At 37.6% G+C, this 23355-nt stretch overlaps 1 protein-coding gene across 2 annotated transcripts in view; it reads right to left on the bottom strand.

Annotated features, from left to right (window-relative positions):
• LOC149234573 (general transcription and DNA repair factor IIH helicase/translocase subunit XPB1-like) overlaps positions 1 to 23355 on the bottom strand; it is a 217791-nt gene that overhangs the window by 29867 nt on the left and 164569 nt on the right. For both annotated transcript variants that reach the window (XM_089371870.1, XM_089371869.1), the window contains exons 16-18: positions 15384 to 15497; positions 14741 to 14821; positions 14575 to 14634 (exon numbers count right to left, since the gene is read on the bottom strand). In XM_089371870.1, coding sequence (XP_089227996.1) covers positions 14575 to 14634; positions 14741 to 14821; positions 15384 to 15497 — 255 coding nt within the window. The remainder of the gene's footprint in view (positions 1 to 14574; positions 14635 to 14740; positions 14822 to 15383; positions 15498 to 23355) is intronic.

The raw sequence follows: 23355 nt of genomic DNA, 5'->3' as shown, positions 1-23355 counted from the left end.
AAAGAATAGCCCTAGTGGAACACACCCTGAGAACCCAGGTGGGGTATATTCCGAGAGAGTAAAATGATTAGGTTGTTTATAGATCATTGGTCTCGCCAGCGTTGTGCTCAGATCTCGTGGAGAGATAGAGTTGTTAGTCAAGGCCTTGCTATGTGACAATGTTGGTTGATATGTTGATATATAGATGGGTTACCAATCCGATTCTTCTTATGAGAAATTCTTCAAATTGAGAATGACCAAGTACCATTATGAATACCTCCCTAGTTAAGAGGGAGTGTTCAAAAGTGTAACTAGGTTCAGTATTCATAATGACATGTGTAATTGTGATTTTATGTAATTGATGAAAAGAAGAAAAATAAAATTATTATTGTAATGCTTGTCTCATGGGTTTCATGAGCAAGGAATCTTATTTTAGTGATGGCTCCCATTGTGAGCCTTTAGGATTTGTCATCTAGTCATAAAAGTCAATCTAAGTCTATGTCATGTATGAAGGACCCTTCTTAGGCATGTTATATATTTATATAAGTCCTTAAATAAGTTAGAAAGCCCTACAAGACCAAGACAAAGTCACCTCCTTCAAGTCGATTTCAAAAGAATAATGTAAACTCTCCAAAGCACGTGTCAGCTCACATATACACATGTTGGCTCATTAATACAGGAAACAACTATAAATAGGGCAATTCGGATTCCATTTCAGAGCAGAAATTTCAGAGAAGTAATTCGGTCAAGATCTGAAGCTTGAAAGAAGTGTGAGGGTCATCAAAGGAGCCTAATTACCAGCAAGGAAGAAGGAAAGGATCAGTGAGGTGTCTAGGGTTGTTTTGGGACTATTTTTTTGGGCCAACTTACCTCCACAAGTGCGAAATTGAAATCATGCATATTGTAGAAAGAAGGCCGAGGTATAACAGTCATAGTGAGAGAGAATTTCGAGTGAAAGACAAAGTCAAAGTATCAAAGAAGAAGTTTCCTTCTAGAGCGAAAAAGATATAAGATCAATGTTGGTCAAGCTCATGTGCTAAGGGTTTCTAAACTAGAACCAAGGAGTGAAGTACTGAACCAAGGGACCAAAATTCTGAAGAGTAGTCGTGAAGGAAGAAGCAAAGATTTGATCATTGCAGGAAGAATCTCATCAAGGAGGATTTGTGTATTGGTCTTGGAGTGGCAAATAAGTCAAGGGTCTTGGTCTTCGTATTCGTCAATCAGAATCTTTATAAGAAGAAGAATTTGTTCGGGTTTTCCTCTCAATATTGAGAGGTTTGGGCCTGGCTGATAGCCTATATTCTGTGTCTCTTGTCTATTTATGGTTTATGAAATGGTAGTTGTTTGATGAAGAACACTAATAACCTAAGCAAAAGAACATCTTAATCTAAAGAAGTAAAAAGTACTCACAAGCAGTTACTAATAGAAGAGAAATCACTTAATTGCTATACCCTTGATTTCTCAAAAACATTGCAGATGTTGATACTCTTCTTATGAGAACTTTTCAGAGTATTGTCCTTGTACCAGTTGATCAATTATGAATACCTCCCTAGTCAAGAGGGAGTGTTGCAAATTGTAACTAGTTTCAATCTTCATAATTTCCATTTGTCCCATATCATGATGTAAGTCTTATGTATTGATCAAAAGAAGAAAGAAAATGTAAAAGAAAATTATATATAAAGCATGGGTTTCATGCTTATAGGTCAAGCATCCATTGTATGCTTCTAGGTTTTTGTCTTAAAGTCTTGGTCATTGTAATTATGTAAAAGACCCTTTTAGGCTCTTGTATTAAAGAAAAGAAATCTATTTTTGTAATTATAAGTGTCTAAAGGGCTCCATCAATCAAATCGGCCAACCCTTCTCATGTCGGCCTAGAGAGGGCTATTTGACCCACTCAGACAGTTATGCAAGAAAGCTTTAGATCAGAAGTTGAAGAAGAAGACTGCAGAACCACAAGACTAGGAAAGTCTCATTTTGGAAAGTATCTACTTCATTCATGTAGGAAGGTAGGTTGGTCAACTTGGTGGGAGCCCTAGTCTAAAGTTTGGTCTTAAAAATCTCTTTTGAAGTTGATAAGAAGAGTTCTTGTGGGTTTTCACCTTTGGAGGGGATTTTTTCCCTAGCATGCATCTTGTGTTCTTATTTTGACATTTATTTGATGATATAGAATATAAACATAATAAAGTTAAATGTCAAGTAAATTTCAAGTAAAGGAAAACAATAAAATGAAACCTGTTGCCCTAATAAGTTTTCCAACAACCTCAATCATGTAGAATGATGTGTTGAAGGTTGTGCCTAGACCAATAGATAGAGCGGTGATTGGATCACGTTGGATCATTAAGATCAAGCACAATGCAGATGGGGGAATCGAGAAATACAAGGTGAGGTTTGTTGCCAAGGGCTTCTCTCGAAAGGAGGGGACAGATTATGAGCAGACATTTGCTCCTGTGGCCTGGTATACTTCTATACAAATTGTGATATCACTTGCAGCATAGATGGGATGGGAAATCCATCAGATGGATGTCAAGACGATGTTCCTTAATGGTGAGTTGGAAGAGGAGGTGTACATAGAGCAACCAAAGGGCATTGTAGCACACAATAGTGAGAACCATGTGTGCAAGTTGAAGAGAGCTTTGTACGAGCTCAAGTAGGCTCTCAGGATGTGTTATGAGCAAATTGATATATACTTGCAGGGAATGGGCTTCATGAAGAGCGAGGTAGATGCCAACCTCTACCCCTTGGTGGTTGGGGGTGAGGCTCTCATTCTTGTTTTGTATGTGGTTGACTTGTTTCTAATAGGTTCACTAGGGCATAATCATCTCATAATCACCTTGTACCGAACAAAGTTTGTAAATGCAGCAAAATAATTTAGAAAAACTGAAATATGTAAGTATCCATCGTAGGACAAGTAGTAATTGTATATAAGAATTGTTGAATGTATAAAAGATGTGTGAAATGATTACAATGACACCCTGCTTATATTTCAGAAAAACTGAAATATGTAAGTATCCATCTTAGGACAAGTAGTAATTGTATATAAGAATTGTTGAATGTATAAAAGATGTGTGAAATGATTACAATGACACCCTGCTTATATACCTAGGAAGGTGCCCTTTAATGAATGGTCATGTCTCTAAGACATGCCCCTTCATTACTAACTAACTAACTATTAGTTAATTAATTATTATTTATTATTATTAGTATATTTATATTTACATTTACTATTTTGATATGAATTATATTCATAATATCGCCGCTCTCTTCAAAAAGCTTTGTCCTCAAAGCTTACTGATGAAATGGCCGAATCTCTCTTCCCGTTTCAAATATCTTATTGTCTCAGAACTTTCATCTTCGTTGATACAAGACGTTATGATCCTCTGAGTGATAAACAAAATTTTCAGACTAAGAATGGATCTGACCATCCTAGATTAATCTCTAGTGAAACCTTCCAGTAACTGGAAATTCGTAGTGAATTGTAATCATAGAATTGGAATCTACGAACTTCAGTATTCCTTGGAACATAAATTTGTTGTTTTCGTTCTAAATGGTCCAAATATGTAGACTAACTTAGTTATTTTCTCTTGTGATTCGGATGTCGACAAGAAGCTCTTGCAGTTTGATCTTGTCCTAATTTGTTTGTGATGATTTCCCGATTTACTTCAGGTACTGTTGCTGTTGAGTTGGTTACTGAATCATTGCTTGGAATTTCCATTGTTTGAATTGCAGCATCTGAATTGGTTTTAACTTCTATAGGTTTCTCTTCTTCTTGAGTAGTGATATTGATTGGATCGGTATTTATTCCTTTATCTTTAACTTGGATTGAAACACCTGGAGAGTTCAATACTTCTTCTTGAAGTTGTTCCAAATTGTCATTCAGTGACTTCTTCTCACTTTTAAGCTTCTTGATTTGCGTAAGGAGGTTTTGGTTATGATTCCTTAGACGTAAAAGCTCTTCGCATTCTAGATTGTTGACTTTGTTCTTAGTATCCTTCTCATATTTTAAATTTTTTATTTGTTCTAATAACTTTTCATTAAGGTTTTTTAAACGCAAATTTTCTTCTTTCTTTTCTGATAGACTCTCGTTGAATTTCTTCTCCAGGAATTCATTTTCTTCTTCTAATTTATTCTTTGTAGCTTTTTCACTTCTTAACCGTCTCAAGTAATTTTTTATTATGGTCCCTTAAACGCCAAATTTCTTCGTTACTTTCTGTCGATTCTTCATAAAATCAATCTTCGAGATCTTTATATTTATTTTCCAATGCTTCACTCTTTTGTTGTAGTTCTACAAGTTCTTCCTTTAATCTTTTCATTTGCATCTGTTCATTATCTTGGCGTTCTTCAATACTAAATAATCTTCCACACATTGGACAACTTAATTTGCAATTTTTTTGAATATATGTATATCCAATTTCGTTTAGACAAAATGGACATTTAGTCCAAAATAATGATTGTTGTGTGAATTCATCTTCCCTTTTAAATGGCCAAAGGCCTAACGATAAAATGGAGAATCTTCAAAGCTTTATGAAGCGAAATACTTAACTTGCGACGATAACAAGTTGATAGAGACTTTAATGGCCAAAGGTCAGGATCAGAGGTGGCTCTAATACCAATGTAACGAACAAAGTTCGTATATGCAGCAAAATAATTCAGAAGAATTAAAATATGTAAGTATCCATTGTAGGACAAGTAGTAATTGTATATAAGAATTGTTGAATGTATAAAATATGTCTAGAATGATTACAATGAGGATCTATTATATACCTAGGCAGGTGCTCTTTCATGAACGGTCATGTCTATGAGACATGCCTCTGTTGAAATATGTAACTAGGTTCGGTCTTCATAAATGTATTTGGGATGTACTTATCAAAAGAATGAACAAAATATTTTTATTAATATGACTTATTAAAGCATGTGTCATGCTTGGGTCATCATGTTTTAGGTCAAAGTCCCCATTGAGGACTTCTAGGATTTATTCTGAGTCACTAGAGTCATTTTACATTAAAAGATACCCTTCTTGGGCTTTCGAATCATGTAAAAAGAATTATTTTTTAGTCAAAAATGAATTTAGTCTTCTCCACGTCAAGTCAGCCTCAAGACAAGTAATTTGACTTCCCTAGAAGGCTATAAATACAAGGCAGTAAGAATTCATTTGGAGTATCTCATTCTCTCACACATAGTTCGATTTCTAAAGCTGGAAGCTAGAAAACTGCAAAGTTGAGAAAGAGCTAGAAAATGAGCTGGAAATTAGGAAGGAGATAGAAGACCTCAAGATCGAAATTTTGGGACAACTCTCACTCCCGTTCTAAGGAGTCTCTAGCGAGATCGAAGTTCTCCAACTCTGTTCGAAGCTGCTAATGATACTGCTAGGTTGAAGTTGCTTTTGAAGGAGATCATCTGCAAGGAGGGTTGAGCGCTGACTTGGTGTGGAGGAAATCTCTGTCTGGGTCTAGAGATTATCTCAAGAAACTATTGAAGGAAGAATTGTTGACTGGGTTTTCCCGTAGATAGGGGTTTTTCCCTGCCTGTCCACCTACATTTGTTGTCCTTGAGTAATTGTTTTAGTAATTGCTTGATGAACTAGAAGATAAAAGAAGAACATAAAGATAAAAGAACCACAAGTAATTATCTATATAAGAAAATATTTCTTCCTTTTTGATTTTCTAACATGGTATCAAAGCTAAGGTGAAGGAGGAAAAAGGCAGTTTTGAATATCCACTAGAAGGAATCTAAAGGACTAGTTAAGAGATCATATAAGGAGTTCTTATAAGAAAAGAAGCTCACTATCTTCAAGGACAATGTCAAACACAATAAAGAGTGAGAACAAATTGGAAGGAGCATCAAACCACAGGTCTTGGAAGAAGAGGATCCACCTCATTCCTGAAAAGAACAAGGTCTTGGATATGGTCAAAGGAAAGGTGAAGAAACCTACCGAAGAATCCAGTAATGCAGACAAGGTGAAGTATAGAGAATTGGAGATATTGGCTATGACACTGATGGTAGAAAGCATAAAGGAAAATCTTGTTCCATACATTTCCAATATAGACCATGCTCAAGAAATGTATGAAGCTTTGTCAAAATTATTCACCATCACAAATATTGGTCAAGTAGCAAGTTTGAAGAATGAGTTAAGGACTACTATGATGACAAAGGATCATATTGTGGCTTCATTCTTTGTGAGGATATCTAGAATTAGAGATGAACGAAAAGCCATAAATGAAATTGTACCGAAGAAGGAGCTAGTAATCAATAAACTTTTGGAATTACCACCTACTTGGAGTTCTTTTGCTTCAGGGCACAATAGTCGGAAAGAAGCTCCTACTTTTGAACAATTGTGGAATGCTTGCACCCAGGAAAAATGAGAATTTCATTAGTATCCAACAACGAAGAAGAAAAGGTGTCAAATGTATACTCTGCTTCTCACAACAAAGGACACTCCAACAAGTCAAGAGGGCCAAGAAGGAAAGTTGATATGTCCAAGATAGAATGCTACCAATGCCACAAGATGGGTCACTGTAGAAGTGATTCTCATGACAATCCGAAGAACAAGAAAAAAAGTGGAGATCAAGCTAATGTTGCTGAAGAAGGATCTCCAAATAAGGCTAAGCCCGAAGAATTGGATATAAGGGACTTACACTACTAAGTCTTTTGACCTAAGTTTTAGTTATTTTATTTTTTGATTTCTAGTTTTTAGGTTTAACATATTTTGGAAAAACATTTTTATTTGTTCTTAAGGTTATAAGTATCCCTCAAGCTTGGAGGGAGACCTCATCAACCTCCAAAGATAAGTATCCTATTACCATTTTCATTTTTAGTTTTCCTTATTTATTTTTGTTTGCATTAAATACTAATCACATTTCTACTCTTATTTTCCTTGTTTAGGAAAACTTGTTGAAGACTCAAGGAAGAAGGCCTCACAAAACAAAGCATTGGAATTACAAGGTTTGTTAAGAAACAAGAGGTATGTTTTGAATTACAAGTTTTGCTCTCTCCATATTCATTCTTGATAAACTATTACTAACATCTTTTTGTCTAGCTTTCTTGAATCTTAAAGATTCTTGATTAGGTGATTAATCATTACATAAATCTACCCTCCTCATATATTTGATTACTCTTGTGGAACCCTGGAAGGGTTCATTGTGAAAACCCTAACTTAAGGGTATGTTGATGATTATGTGTGAAACCTTAACCTGCTTAGGGTTATTGTTGAAAGAAAATGTCTGATGTTATGATGAAATCATGTTTGGGGTTTAGGTATGGTTATGGAAACCCTAACTTGTTAGGGTTGAAAGGTAATGTCTGAAATCCCTAACCTTTGAAGTATTGATAATTTAGGGTTCGGTAGGATGTATAAGCAAGACCCTTATAATGTCTTAGAAATGAAATCCTTGGCATGTGTGTGTTTGTCCGATCAAACCCTAGTATGATCAAGTTTGTCATATGTTTAACTCTTATTCATATTTGTGTAGTTGGGTTTGACGAACACATGTTATGATATGCTTCCTAGATATATGAGTTGACCTAATTGTTGATGGTCATGAGTCCTAGGGTTTGGAACTAAGCCCTAGTCAAAGTTTGATTCTCTAGGATTATAGTATTTGTGAATTCTAGGGTTTTGTAACTAAACCTTGGTAAAAGTCCAAATCTCTTATATATGATGACAATGTGATAATTTGAGATTTGTGTAAGATTGTTGAAATCTAAATTTAAGTTATGATTGTTGGGAATAAGTAAAGTTTAGTGTTTACAACAAATCCTAGTGGAAGCCAGTCATGTTGTTGATTGAGTTGTGATTGGTTTTGACTATTGAAATCTAATGTATGAAATCTAGGGTTTGTATGAAATCCTAGTAGGAAGTCTAACATATGAATTCTGAAAGTTGTTAGATACATTGTAGATTTATATTTGTTTGAATTGTTTCTAGGGTTTGCAATATGATGAAGTAGGGTATGTCATACCTCTGGAAGAAACATTGAAACCCTAGATGTAATGAAATTTGTTATGAAATGCTCAAAGTCTTGATGAAGTAGTCTAGGGTTTATGACAGAAACCCTAGCAAGAAGTTGAAGTGTATGTGTCTCTTGTGTGTAACTAAGTTTGAGTATTTTGATGTCTAAAGTTGAATGCTTCCATTATATGATTCTGATATGGTTAACTTCATGCTTCTATAGTTTTGGTTGTACTTGCTCTCTAAGTTGTGCAGGTACATAATCTTCAAGATGATGAAGATGCTCGTAAAGTAAAGTTGATATGATAAGCATGATGAAGAAATTTATGTGAATGATAGCTCTAATAAGAAGGATGGAAGCGATGAAAGATTCTTCGATGTCCTAGAAAAGAAGTTGAGCCCCCCAAGTTAAGAGGGAGCTTGGATGAAAGTTGATCTCCCTAGGTTAATAGGAAGCTTCGGTATATTAGATCCTCCTTGATTAAGAGGGAGTGATGGATACGGTTCTCTACTTCATGTGTCATGCACTAGACCAGGACTAACAGCCGTAAGTTTTAGTGAAGGCCATCAGTGAGAGGGAAATTGGAGAATGTATTTTGAAGCGTTGTTGAGATAAGAAACGTCGGATCAATGTGTGGAATATGTTGTTGCATGAGAAGTAGGAAAGGAAGTCGTATGATTGAGGAATCTTCTATCAAGATTCATTAGGAAAGCTCTAAGTCCTACTTTAAAAAATTAAGAAGCAACATCAATTTGTCTGCAAAACCCCGAAGGTTTGTACCTATTAATGTACATTTGAAACTTGAAAGCTTGTTATTAATTGGGGTTGTGTTTGTACAGGTAAATCTCTCGAAGGTTTGATAGCATGTTTTACATGCTTACGGTGGTCTATCAGTTTGATCGAGAGAGATTTTGTTGTCGATCTATTAGATCGGGGAGGATTTGCTACCAATTGGAATAATCGGGAAGTTGAGGCTTTGTGTAAGACATTGCCTGGGAGGACATCTGTTCGGCACTGTGTGTTGATGTCTAGTTCCCAAAGTAGGGAGGGTGGCGTTGGTCGTAGAGATCTGACCTCAAATATGCACCTAGATCCCTAGGTTGATGGTTAGCAAGTAAGCTTGATGGTACCTAACTGGTTGAAAGCTTTAGTCCATCTTAGTCCCACCTGGATAGATGGCCCTGGTTAGGAATCTAGTCCATGGCATTGCGGTGTCTAAATTGGTTGAGGTCCTTGGATAGATTTCCCTGGTCAAGAATCTAGTCCATGGCATTGTGGTGCCCTAAATTCCTCATGGTTCATGTGTTCTGAGATCTTCCTTGTACTTCTACTAATGAATACCTCCCTAGTTAAGAGGGAGTTTTTAAATATGTAACTAGGTTCAGTCTTCATAAATGTAATTGAGATGTACTTATCAAAAGAATGAAGAAAATATGTTTACTATTAAGACTTATTAAAGCATGGGTTTCATGCTTGGGTCATCATGTTTTAGGTCAAAGTCCCCATTGAGGACTTCTAGGATTTATTCTGAGTCATTAGAGTCATTTTACATTAAAAGAGACCTTTCTTAGGCTTTCAAATCATGTAAAAAGAACTATTTTTTTAGTCAAAAATGAATTAAGTTTTCTCCACACCAAGTCAGCCTCAAGACAAGTAATTCGACCTCCCTGAATGGCTATAAATACAAGGCAGTTCGAATTCATTTAGAGTATCTCATTCTCTCACACATAGTTCGATTTCTGAAGCTAGAAGCTAGAAAAGTGTGAAGTTGAGAAAGGGCTAGAAAAGGAGTTGGAAAGAAGTGAGTTTCTGGAAGGAGATAGAAGGCCTCAAGATTGAAATTTTGGGAGAACTATCACTCAGTTCTGAGGTGTATCTAGGAAGATTGAAGTTCTCCAAGTTTGGTTGAAGTTGTTGTTGCTACTGCTAAAGGGTCGAAGCTACTATTGATATTGCCAGGTTGAAGTTGCTTTTGAATCAGATCATATGCAAGGAGGATTGAGGGCTGACTTGGTGTGGAGGAAGTATTTGTCTGGGTCTAGAGTCTTGGATTATCTCGAGAAACTATTGAAAGAAGAATTGTTGACTGGGTTTTCCCCTAGATAGGGTTTTTGCCCTGGCTATCCGCCTACATCTGTTGTCCTTGTCTAATAGTTTTGGCAATTGCTTGATGAACTAAAAGATAAAAGAATGACAAGTAATTATCTATGTAAGAAAATCTTTCTGCCATTCTGATTTTCTAACACCCTCTTCATTACTAACTAATTAACTATTAGTTAATTAATTATAATTTATTATTATTATTATTATTATTATTATATTTATATTTACATTTATTATTTTTATATGAATTATATTCATAACACACCTTAAAGAAATCCTAAAACTAATCAACATAGGCCTAAGACACCCTAAAGAACAATACATATTAACTAAGGGCTTAATCATTCGTGCCTAGCTTGTTTCCAAGTGATTTTCTGGGACTTTTTTCATAGCAACAGTGGGTTGATCTGATTGGCATAAGTGTTCTTGAGGTCTAGTGCATTCTCCAAGTAATCATTACGCGCTTCAAGGATTGGTTAAGCGATTGCATTAGTCTCTCTTTGGTTTTGAGGATAAGCATACTAGCTCTTGCATTCTCGCATCATTGCATTGTTGTCTTTCTTTCTAGCATCTCATGGTTAGTTATATGCATTTGCTAGTCACTTCTTACATTACTTATCACTATTAGCAATCTCATTGCTCTCATTTGTGCTCAATTCATTGTGCTTGAGAAACATTAAAGTTGCTCTTGTTTCTAATTGATAAGTAACATAAGCATAAGAGAAGTGTAATAAGAACTCTAATTGACACATTAATGAGCTCTAATAAGCACCTTGAATCATTGAGTAATAAATATTGCTAATCATGTTTCATTGAGATAATCTCTAAGTGTTGTCTAAAGTGCTTCATAGGTTGCTATTGGCATTCTTGTAATCTTGTGTTGAGAAGTAATACTTGATAATCTTGATTGCAAGTGGTTTAACATTGTCATATTGGAGCATTTTACATATTTATAATCTCATTGAAGCAAGTTGAAGTGACAAAACTTAGAGTTGTTGTGCTTTAGATATAAATACACAATGTATTGTAGTAATATTTTATTAATAATATGAAATGTACAAGGATATGAATGTTTACAATGAAGGCCTGCTTATATACCTAGGCAGGTGCCCTTTCATTAACGGGCATGTCCTTTAGACATGCCTTTCCATTTAACTAATGACTATTTAATTAATCATTACTTTTTGATTATTTATTGTTTATATTTATTTGTATTTATTTATTTTTTCATATAAATTATATTCATAACACAAGCTAATTCCATCATCATTTGCATCTTCATTTCTAGATTAGAAGTGCACATTTAAAATTTACCTCCAAGCATAAGCTTGGTTGTAAGAAAGATAGAACCACCTTCTTCACCCAATTTGAGAAGTCTAGACCCTCATTCGCAGTTAACACAAGTGACCTTGCAATTCTCTTGTGGGCAATCCCTTGTAGGAACGAAGGCATCTGGGTCGTTAGAACTCCAGGGGAGGTATCGTTAATGAGGCCTTAGCCTCCTTCCCGTGGACTTCTCTCTACAACTTGCATTTGTGACTAGCTTCAAAATAATTAAGAGGAAGGATTCACCTAGAATAGGCATATTAACTAAAATCAACCAAGATCTTGCATCTCACATTGGATTAGATCCTATATTTCTTCTAGGATAGATTTTGCATCTCATCATCACAACAATTGTTTCATCTTGTAACTTGACATATTGATATTTGTTGTGCAAGTAATTAATCTTGAGGCACTTGTCTATCATTTATATCTCAAGATATCTAATTGGTTGTGCTTAATAATTTTACTTGTCACGTAATTCTAATTCAAGTTGCTAGGATATTTATTTGTATCTCCTTAACTTGTTGGTTTCCACCGGGTTCCTCAACATTCCATCTATAGGGACTACCCCCCTTAGCCTACACTTAGGAGATAGCTTAAATGGAGTGTGAAAGGATTAGAGTGACAACCCCTGTCTTGAGCATTGTCGCATTGGGTGTACAATTTGGGTGACAACAAGTCCCATTGTACTAGGATTGAAAATTAACCCCCCATTTAAGTTGAGGGAACAAGACTGCGACCAAGACCCTTCCTTCTTCCAAGTCACCCCCTAATTCATGCCAAAATGCCCAAATACAAACAAGCATAAGAACCTGATTGCATAATGAATAAAGTCCCTTTTGATCAAAAGCTCGCCTTCCAACATGTGCTCTTGACAAATGGGTTAAGAAACATGACTACTGTAGAAGTGGCTCTTAGGAGCTGCTGGTTGGAAGAGATGAATAGATGAAAAGCTTCTCCTAGGGGTCACCCATTTTTAGTGGCTAATAAGCCCTCTTCTCTATATTCTAGAAAGTTCGGTCATGTCTCCCTTGATAACGGAATTCCAAGGAAATCTACATCAACATTTGTCTCCGAGATGACGAGTGATAAGAAGCCGACAACACCAAATTTCTTAGGCCTCTGGGGCTCTCATGGACAAACATTGTCTCACTCAAACTACGCCATGATCACAGCAATGAGCACCACAGGAGGTACAGGGAACGAAATGCTCGTCCCCTCGTCGTTTACCAACCATAATAGTGGCAAGAATAACAAGAAACAACAACAATTATTTGCCAGCAAAGTCTTGGGACAACTCATGGCCAAAATAATTGTATACAAATGGAGCGCATGAATTTCGAGACAAACACAATAAGAGCGGCTACCAAAAGAATAGTGTTATAAGCCACGAACAAGATTCACCAGCAATCACGCAAATGGGTGTAGAGAGGAAAGGAGCACTAGAAGGTAGAGAGAAGGCCAGACCTTAAAGGCGCTTCTACACAGAACACAATGAGCAGAGGTGTCTATACACCATGCAAAGAATGGTAGAACTATCAAATGTGTTGATAGATATGATGGTTAGAAAAAAGCATGGATTTGGGAGGCATTTGCAGAAGGGTAGAGAACGTTTCTACTTGACACGATTGGCGCAAAGTAACATTATGTCAGACCATAATTATCTTTGTGAGAAGTTACACCAAACATAGTTATGGTATCTCAGAAAAATAGTTGTAGACAAGGCTAAGGAATTACAAACTTGAGGAGGACAGTTCTGACGCACTCAAGAAGGTCAATTTTTTTAGCAAGACCAACAGCGTTTTGATGGCATGTTAAACACTCATGTAAATACACAACAAATTAGATGAACGTGAGATACATTTCTATTCACATGATTTACATATAAATACATATTTTTTGACCCTTGGTTTCATATACCAAGAGGTCTCTTGGACTTCCATGACAATTCATATTCATCCACACTAACCATAATGAATTAGGGGTCCAACAAATACAAATAAGAATTGTGTTGTATTTATGGACAACTCAAGTAGGGTGTTATCCCCAAGAAGTGTTAATGAGACAAGTTTGACTAGGTCAACCTTAACCACACCCTAGTGTTATAATAAATCATAATAAATGATCAAAGGTTCAACTTAGCCATGCTTACAAATACATTAATGATACGTATGTGCATGTTGTATCCACGTGTCAAGATTACACCCATATTCCAACACTAGAAGCTTCCATTGTAGGCCCCACTTGACCTAGCTTTTTTATCTCTAGTAGAGGTGTTGCCCTACTTGGATTGCTAATTCCAAAGTTGACCTTTGAAGTTCAACTATCATACAATAGACTTCCAAACTCTAGTTTGGTGAGCTTCAGTTCATGAACGTGCACATCTTATTTTCAGGCATGTCACCCTCAAAGTATACTACTCTTGGAGAAGATGGATGCCCCACTTTAGGAAGGAGCTTCCTCATCTTTCTATTTTTTACTAAAGGATGAGTGTGCCTTGACTAAGAATTGACTTGAGTTTGTTGGAATCTTGAAAACTATTAAGTCTATTAAATTCTAGATGGATTCTGGAATGTGAGGTTTGATGAGGCTCGAACCCCTCTCAAACGCGCTAGAACAATTGATGATAATACAAGAACAATAAAATGATAAGGAAGATGGAAACTTTTACTTTTGAGCTATTGCTCCATCATCTTCTTCAATCAATTCCTAATGGACTTCTAAGTTTCCAACCTATCTCTTTTCTTCATTGTCATTATGAGATTTGTGGATCTCTCTTTCTTGTATGTGTGTGTGTGTGTTCCTAGTTTCCTTCTCTTGACATTGTCTTGCTTCTTCAGGGTTGAAATCGCAATTGTCGTTAGAACAAAGCCCGCAGCCATTAGTCTCCGCTACAATCGCCAAACTTAGGATCCATGAGAGGTGGTTAGTCCATGTCGCGAAACACATGGGGAGCATTGAAACGGATGTCCAACAACCCCCCCCAGCACGAGCCAAGTGAGTTTTGAACTCGAGCCCTGTCGTTTTGATACCACTTGTTGGAATCACAATTGTCGTTATATGAAAACATGGAGGCATTAGTCTCTGCTACAATCACCATAGTTAGGATTCCATGTAGCAAAACACACAGGGAGCACTGAACCCAATGTCCAACATTCAGGGTGTAAATGTACCTAAATCTTAAAAACATAGTATATTAGGTGTTATTGAGGTTGCTCACCTTGAAACTGTAACCTTGATCAATCAGAAATTGCTGTCTCTTTGTAGAATAATACATTTCCTGCAGTTAACAAGCACAGTGGAATATGTAGAATAATGAGTCACTTCAATCAGAAACTAGAACAAAAATGAATATGCTGAACATCACCACGGAAAGGAAGTATTACCTGTGTATCAGTAGATACTAAGGAGTAAAAGAAAGCATTATATTCTTCTTTCCCACCAGCCATCCTATCCTGATGCTTACCCTATCAATAAGAAAAAGAATTAAGAAGTCAAAGCATATTACTTGGTATACCTTTGCCTTCAAAGTTTCCCTTGAACAATTGGAAATGATGAACATCGTTAGACAAAAAATAATTCCAATAAAGATAAAGGCTTCTTCTTGTCTTTACTTGGCACCTATATTCTAAAAGGCCCAGTGCAACGAAAGTAGTAGAGGCAAACAAAATCTTCTAGACTAAAAATAGTGTTTTTTGCTCACTAGAAAATAGAGCCACCAACAAATAGTAGCTTTGGCCTGTTACCATATGGATAATAACATGAGATCGCCGCTGAGTTGTTACTGTAAGTAACCTAGCTGTTCCATCTTAAGAGGTGTACAATCAGTATTCAAGGGTTATAGTGGAGGAATTTATTTTCACAAACTTTTATTTATTGATACTAGTTGTCCGTACAATAGATATTCAAGAGTTTTAGTGGAAAAATTTCTTATCACAAACTTCTATTTTCTTTGCAGTTCAAATTTATCAATTCTAGTTTCTCTTTCCTGCTGATCTATGATAGTATCAACAGTCCAACAAGTCTAACCTTTGCTCGCAAGATACGCCCCAAACGTTGTGCTTCTTGACGCCGAGAACCAGCATGAGACGATATTTGTATAATCACATTAGCTTCAGGAATATCAATTGAGTTATCTCCCACCTGAAATTTGAAATCCCGGAAATGTTAGAAGAACTTGCAGAAAAACATCTTTCATTTTCTTGCATCAAGTACTTTTAAATGAGAACTGAATAATCACATTGGCTTCAATTATAGCAATTATTTCCCAACTGAAATTTATAATACCAGAACTACAAAAAGAATTCCTTTCCAGGAAAATCCCATGGACTGTCTTGCATCTCAAACACTTCAATCACACATCTTACCATTTAAAAAATTTCCAAGCAAAACCTGATAACTAAAACCAATAACACCATATGCAAACTCACATGATTCATTTTTGTCTACCTTTTCAAATTCGACAACAATAAAATTCTATATATATAGATTTTCAACTTTGAAATTATACAGCTTATATAAATTAACAAATATACAATTTGTTACTGAGTGTGTGTGTATGTATATATACAATTATAAAGTTATATGTGAATATATATAACGCTACTATCTTCTATATATGTATATACACACAGAGTAATATACTTGTCAATTTATATAAGCTATATAATTTAAAAGTATAAATTGGAAATAAATAAATACACACACTCACTTTGAAAAAAAATTATAACTTTTTAAACACATATGATGTAAGTTATAATAAACTTGTCAGGTGAAATATAAGGACCACGGTAAAGCAAAGATGCACAGGTATCCTGGCAAAAGGGAAAGCCATTAGCAACAACTATTCTGAGACACACAAGCATTTCTGCCATGTTACCCACCCACCAGTCTTGGTAACTCTAGGTGAAAAAATTTCTCCTAGGAATGCAGTTTGCCAGCCAACAGCTTTACCATGACCAATAGACAGCCAACCTTAGATGGCATTCATCCACTCTCCAGTAAGCGCATTTAAGCATCTAGCTTGATCATCTGATGAAGGTGGCTCATATATTGTAAGGTACATTAACCATTTTTGTATTCAAGTGCTTTCATTTAATCTTTATGGGCATTCTACTATGGATCACAAGTTGAATTGGATGATAGATCATAGACCGCTATCATTTGTATGCTTGTTCCATTGTTTCACCATGGTGGTTATCACTTTCCCCTAGTCTGATGTGCTCTTCCTTAGGGCCTTTCATTCACTATCTAGGAGGGGCACCAATAGGAGGCTGTAATGCTGGTGGTGTTCCATGTTACCCATACTTAACAGTTGTCATCATTCCCCTGCTTCATTGTCCTGTCTTTTGATTGGTTGTTATTTGTTGCTCATGCCAGGTCATTGTTGACCTTGTCCTAAGAGATGAAGGGGTTGTATATACCCAAGGTTGATGCAACTATGAGAAATAAAAATCATGACCAAATTCTAAAATGCAAAAGAATGGCAAGGGATGTAAAACAAGAAAAAGCCAAATTATAGCTTGAGATCTACCCCCTCTTTTATAGCCACTCATCCTGAAGTATCATGCCTATCAAAGTCAAAGGAACTCTCTATGAACATCCCGGACCCAATGAAGCAATAAACTGCCCAACACAAAAAAGGGTTATTTCATTATTACATGATGATCAATAAAGCTTGTCAAAAAAGCTATGTAAAGAAAAGAAAAAGACAAATATTGGGGGCTCCCTCTACAAAGGCACTCATGGGCAATGCTTTGATATAAATTAGCACTGTTGATTTGGGGTAGCATCGGATGTGCTCTAGACCTCCAATTTTGCAGGGAGGCTTGGGCACATGTATTCCAAAGAACCTAGAAACCGTTTTGGGAAATTCCACCTTGAGACGATTTTATTAAAATAATTAATATTTTTAATGGGGTTCCTAAGTCTAAACTTAAGAGAATTAAAATATTAATGGGTATTAATCTAATTGTGGGTGAATCTTCTTGATAAAGACGGAGATCAAGTCAAAATGATTTGAGCCTTTGATTAGGAGTTAATCTAGGTTGTTGGTTATCCAACGGGAAGATATAAGAAGGGGCTTGAGGGTCATTTGGGAAACACACCAGGCAGATACTCTGTTGCCCGAGTAAAATCGATTTTCTCACTAGTCGAAGTTCGGCAAGAAAAAAATCGATTCAAAGCAAGAGTTGTAGGTGGAGGAGAGACAGAGAGGGTTCAACGTCAGTCAGGGAGATAGGGACGAAGACGCAGAGCAGTAAAAGGACAGCATTGAGCAGATTGACACTAGGAGAGGCAGTGCTAGCTTGGGTAACATTGGCACTGCGCGGGCCAGTCCAGGAGCCAAAGAAAGTGGCGTTGGGCAAGCTAGAGAGACGTTGAGGGTGGAGGAACTTCCCTCTCAGGACAGATACTAATCACTTGGTGTATCTCCAACTGACCCTCAAGCCTCGTCTTATACTTTTCCTGATGAATCAACGGCCGAGATTAATTCCCTAATCAACGGCTAAGATTAAAACAGACTTGATCCTCATGACTTAGACTTAGGAACCCATTAAAAATATTAATTATTTTAATAACTCCTCATCCGGGTGGAATTTCTTCAAATGATGTATAGGTCTTGGAGATCTCATGTGTTCTAGCCCCTCCACAAAATTTTGGAGCTAGAGCACATCCAATGCTACCCCAAAATCAACAAATTCGTCCTCATGGAAGGGCTATATATAAGAGACCATTTGACCTCATTTGAAGCATTAATCACTCACTCATCAAGGAAGCAAGAACAAGAAGGAAAAAGGCAAGCAAAGGTCTAGAAGGAAGAAGGAAGACGAAATTTCTGATTTTTACACACTCTCTCTCACACGTGTGAAGAAGGTTGGGGTCTCTGCAACAATAAGGTCGAAGTCATCAAGAAGGGTCAAAATTGGAAGAAAGGAAGTCTATTTGGTCACCTACAAGCCTTTGAAGAGGAAGTAGCCCAAGCGAAGGAAGGAGGAATCCTAAAGAACCCTAATTCACCCACACGTGCGAAGTTGCAGCTTGTTGCAGGGGGCTAAAAATTTCAGACCTGTAGTGAGGGTCGGAATTTGAAGTTGGGGATCAAAGTTTTGCACTTAGAAGAGATTTGACTTGGTTTGGCTTGATAAGAAGAAGCACATCTTCCAGAAGGTTTGAATTGGTCTTGGAAGGGTCTTGGCCTTGGTCTAGAGGTCTTGGAATTTGTCATTTGAAGAATCTATAAGAAGAGAAGAAATTTTTGCGAGTTTTCCTCTCTAGGAGAGGTTTTGGCCCTAGGTAGTAACCTATATCTTGTGTCCTTGTGTACTATTGACCCTCATGTTTTGGTAGTTGTCTGATGATAAGAAAAACACAATAATAAGAGAAGAAGCTAATAATAAAGAAAAGTAAAAGAATATCACAAGCAGTTATCAAACCTAAGAGAACTCACTTCAATTGTAGCCCTATTGATTTCTCAACATCAACTTAAGTAAGACAACCCTCAAATGGAGTGAACAGCACTAACTAGACATTTACAGCAGTAAACTCCTAAAATTCAAGCTTACATCAAGAATCGGGGGAAGTTTCACCCCATCCCTAATGTCTTCTTGTAAGGGAACTTTGCTGAATTTTCTAGAAGATGTACAATATAATACAATTTTCTACTAGATAATTACTTCCTAATGATTTCCAACAAATATCTATGCCACTACTTGTTACCCACCATTTTGTGGGTAATATCCCTAGGAGAACTTTTTTCTCCAAGATGGTCCTCAAGCAGTGGCCAGCAACCCCTTACAACCACCACCTAGCTCATTGTGCCATTTTCTCTGCCACCTGAGCCATCCATGTGGTCCCTTGCCCATCTACCATGATCGTATGTTTGAAGGTGGACCTCCTAAATCTAAAGGTATGCCTTGCCATTTAGAAATTGAGTATTGTAGTTTGTTTATCATGGACACTTTTGGGCATGGATTAATGGGGGGATTTGGCAGAAAAAATGGGCTAGGTCTGTGCTTTTGTCTCCTAGACCCTTTTTAGGAATTAACCATGGATTATAGTCCCGTGGGATCTCTTTTTCTAACCATTTGGTTCAAGGGATGGTATTTCACGGGAAACCCCGATTTTGGTTGCGTGGTCCCGCTTCCTTATTCGCTTATATTACCCTCTTTCCATTCATTATTTACCCCATTCATCATTTCTCCTGCTAGGGTCCACATAGGGTTAGCTTGCTCCTTACCTTTGCCCACACCTTGGGTCATGGCCTAGAATGAACCTTGGAGGTTGATGCAGCTAAAAAGAAAGATAAAAGCATGTATGGCTAGATTCAACAGGAAAATGTACCACAAAATACAAAATATGGTCAGGGCAAATACATTTATCACATGGGAAAAAGCCAATATATGAACTCTACCCCATCACATGGCCATCACCCTAGTTCCTACAAGTTCTATGAGCCTTCATCATATAGGAACCCATGATTGTCTCAACCCCTGGTAGGCGATGTACTACGGCACTGCCCCACCTTAAAAGGGAGAATTCACTGCTATCTTATAAATCATGCTCTAATCCCTTGAGCCCTAAGCAGTTAATCAAAGAAAATCATAAAAAAAGAAAAAAGCATAAAAATAAGGGTGGAAAAATCAAGGCCGAGACACCTCATGTACCACGATTGCTCCCTCCTACATATTATGAACCCAAGTGTGGGCTTCCCTCTTATTAGCTACCCTTGTACCCCAGCATGTGACCCAGGGCCGCCCCTTCTCATTCCCTACTTCATTTACCTATCTGTCATATGCCACCACCTTTTAAAGGGCATACCTTGACTATATTATCCCCTTTAGAAGTAGAAACCACCTAATAGAATTATTGGTTAACCACATTTGGATTTTAGGAGACATTGGCACATCCCAAACGCCATTATGGAAAGGCAAGCCATCATGAAGTCCCCACCTATGGTCCATGATCAGGTAAGCTCATTTACTCGATTTCTTTAATGACTCATTGTACTCGAAGGCGAGGGACGAATTAGATCTTATGCAGGATTGCAGATGGTTTCCATCTTGGGTTTGGTCTGTTGAAAATAGCAACAAGAAATGCTAAAAATGGAAGTGCTAAAAATAGCACTACTATAAATAGCAGTTTGGGTACCATTGCTGGATTGAGCAACAGAGAATGAAAAATGGAAGTGCTAAAAATATCATTATATTTTTAGCAGTTCGGGATGGATTCCTATTTTTAGTCAATCCCTGGACTAAAATAGGAAGTAAAATTCGAATTTGAACTTAACAGTTGTTTGAAAATAAATTAATTAATTCACCATGAGTTAATTAGTTGTGAAAAATCAAACATGAAGTCTATGTGAGGACATGCAACAGTTTCTCTATTAATTGAGGAATTTATCCATCAGTTTAAAAGATAAGGATGAGTTCAAATTTGAGTTGTAATTAATTGGCTCACTTATCTGAGTCAAGTCCAGTTAGATTGATTTAAACAGTTTGTTTAAATTAATGTGAGTTCAGTTAGTTAATGCATGCTTGCATATAACTGCTGCACTTCAGATAACTGAATATTCTCTCATGAATAACTCATGCATGTCAGTTCAGACAGAAACCCAGTGGAGATCAGAGAAGGGACAGTGTACTATCAATTGGATGAATGTTTTTCCTATAAAGGAAGCTCATCCATGAGAAGGATTTATCTCCTTCAGGACTGCGTAGTTGGATCAGAGGTTAGTGAGTGTGTGAAGAGGCCAATTCACACAAGTGGTTGCACTGGACCCCAATCAAAATTGCGCAAAGAAATAGGAGGCTTGGAGGGCAAACCAGAGGTTGGAGAGAGGCCTTTGACTGTCTATGAGCAGCAAAGGTATTGCAGAGAGAGCAAGATGGCTTTTGAGCTGATTCTTTTTGTAATACTGATTATATTTCCACTTGTATGATAATACAAAAATGGGGTTTTAGGTTGGTGCTTTCCCCTGGATATTTCTTCTGTGTTATGTGTGATTGATTCCTTCTTATCAGTTATATGTGTTCTTATTGATGTTGCTCATATTCGATTAAGCTTCCACTAAATTGGTTGTAGAAGTAAATCAAGTATTTTGCTTTAGTCTATTGCATTACAGGTGATCTACAGGTGGGAATTTCTACATGGTATCAGTGCAAAGGTGATCAAGGAAGAAAAGTATACAAGAAGGGAGAAGTGTGAAGATTGTGATTCCTGAATATAGAAATCGAGTTCTTATCACATCTCTATTTCACCTATGGCGTTCAATGGTTTGAGACTCGAATATGCCCTTGATGGCAGTTCAAATTATATAGCCTCGAAGGATCACATGGAAACAGTACTAGCGGATAACGGTCTAAAGGACTTCATTGATCAAGAAGTCCCAAAGCCGACTGGTGTTGCTAAATTGGCTGAATGGAAGAAATGTGTGGCTAGAGCAAGGAGAATCCTTCTGAAGGGAGTTCGAGATCACATAATCTCAAGTCTCCATGGGAAGGAGACACCGTTTTCAATGTGGAAAACATTGAAAGATCTATATCAGAATAGCAGTGATCAGAGGAAGCTGGCACTGAAAGACAAGCTTCGGAAGATCAAGTGTGAAAAGGGCGACACGACCTCTACGTATCTAAACAAGCTCACCAAATGCAGGGATGAGCTTGAAAGTGTAGGGATCGCGACAGCGGATGATGACATGGTGAGTCTTGCACTCCTCGGTCTTCCTAAGAGCTGGCATAGCTACCAGGACTCGGTTAATGGAAGAGAAAAACTACCAGATTGAGAACGACTTTGGTCGGATTTGATGCAGGAGGAGATAAGAAGAAGCACCAGAGATGGTTCTTCATCCATGGAGGATGAAGAAAACTGTGCCTTAGCAAGTAAGGCGAAGAAGGGGAAGGAGAAGGTTTCTCATTCCGAATCCAGTTCTTCCCATGGTGGGAAGAAGTTTGACAAATTGAAAGTGCGATGCTTTCGTTTTTGTGAGGTGGGCCATTTTGCTACAAATTGTCCACTGAGGAAATCCAAGAAGGGATTCGTGGAAGGATCGGAAGTTGAGGCACTGGCCTCACAGTTTGAGTTGGATTTCACACTATTCGCATGCATGGTTTCATCCATGGTGGGAAGTGGTTGGTTTCTTGACAGTGGAGCTTCTTTCCACATGACCAGCGACAAGAGTTTGTTCAGTACTTTGGAGGAGAAAGATCTCCAGATACTCATAGCGATGGGTAATGATGAAAAGTATAGTGTCTCAGGTGTAGGCACGGTTATTTTTCAAAGGGAGCATGGAGCTCGCCTTACCTTGACCGATGTCAAGTATGTACCAGGACTGAAGAGAAACTTGGTGTCAATCGTGATGCTGGAAGACAAAGGATATGATGTAGTCTTCAGTAAGGGAAAGTTTTTCCTTAGACACATCATCACTAGACAGGTGAAGCAGATCGGTTCACGGGTCAAGAACCTGTATGCTCTTGAGGTTCAAGATGCATGCAAAGCCTTGAGGAGCAAGGCAACTGATGGAGACTTGGTGGTTGAGAGGGAGAGTACATTACCTCTCAACATGCAGCGCCAGAAGAAGTCTCAAACGATTGTGGAGGAGCCACGATTGGTGAAACAGCTTCAGGAGGTTGTGGAGCAGCCACAACTAGAGAAGCTGAGAGGAGATCGAGTAGAGACATATACTCATGTAGAGACCTCCAGTAGGGGGAAACTTCGAGCCAGGTGGGCAGAGGGATCACATGCAGCCATACCTCCAAGAAGGAGGTGGGGCGATGTGGAGTGATCGTCCCAAGGAGGAGGGGCAGGATCCTTGAGGTACCCAACCTCTTTGATTCAACTTTGCTACAGAAGCCCCGACGAGGAGTAGCAAGACTGGCTGAGTGGGTAGAGACAAATGCGGATGGAGCAGCAAAGAGAGCTACAGTGCAAGAGTCCCAGGACTGTGTAGAGCTAGCAGGTTGCAACAATGCGGGAGGCACATGAGTGTTGCACCAGTGCAGTG

This window comes from Pinus tabuliformis, chromosome 8, assembly GCF_031772625.1.
Source record: "Pinus tabuliformis cultivar Carrire ecotype Pingquan chromosome 8, CPIR1, whole genome shotgun sequence".
NCBI classification, from domain to species: Eukaryota; Viridiplantae; Streptophyta; class Pinopsida; order Pinales; family Pinaceae; genus Pinus; species Pinus tabuliformis.
The sequence above is the reverse complement of the archived record's forward strand: the minus strand, read 5'-3'. Positions and strand labels throughout refer to the sequence as shown.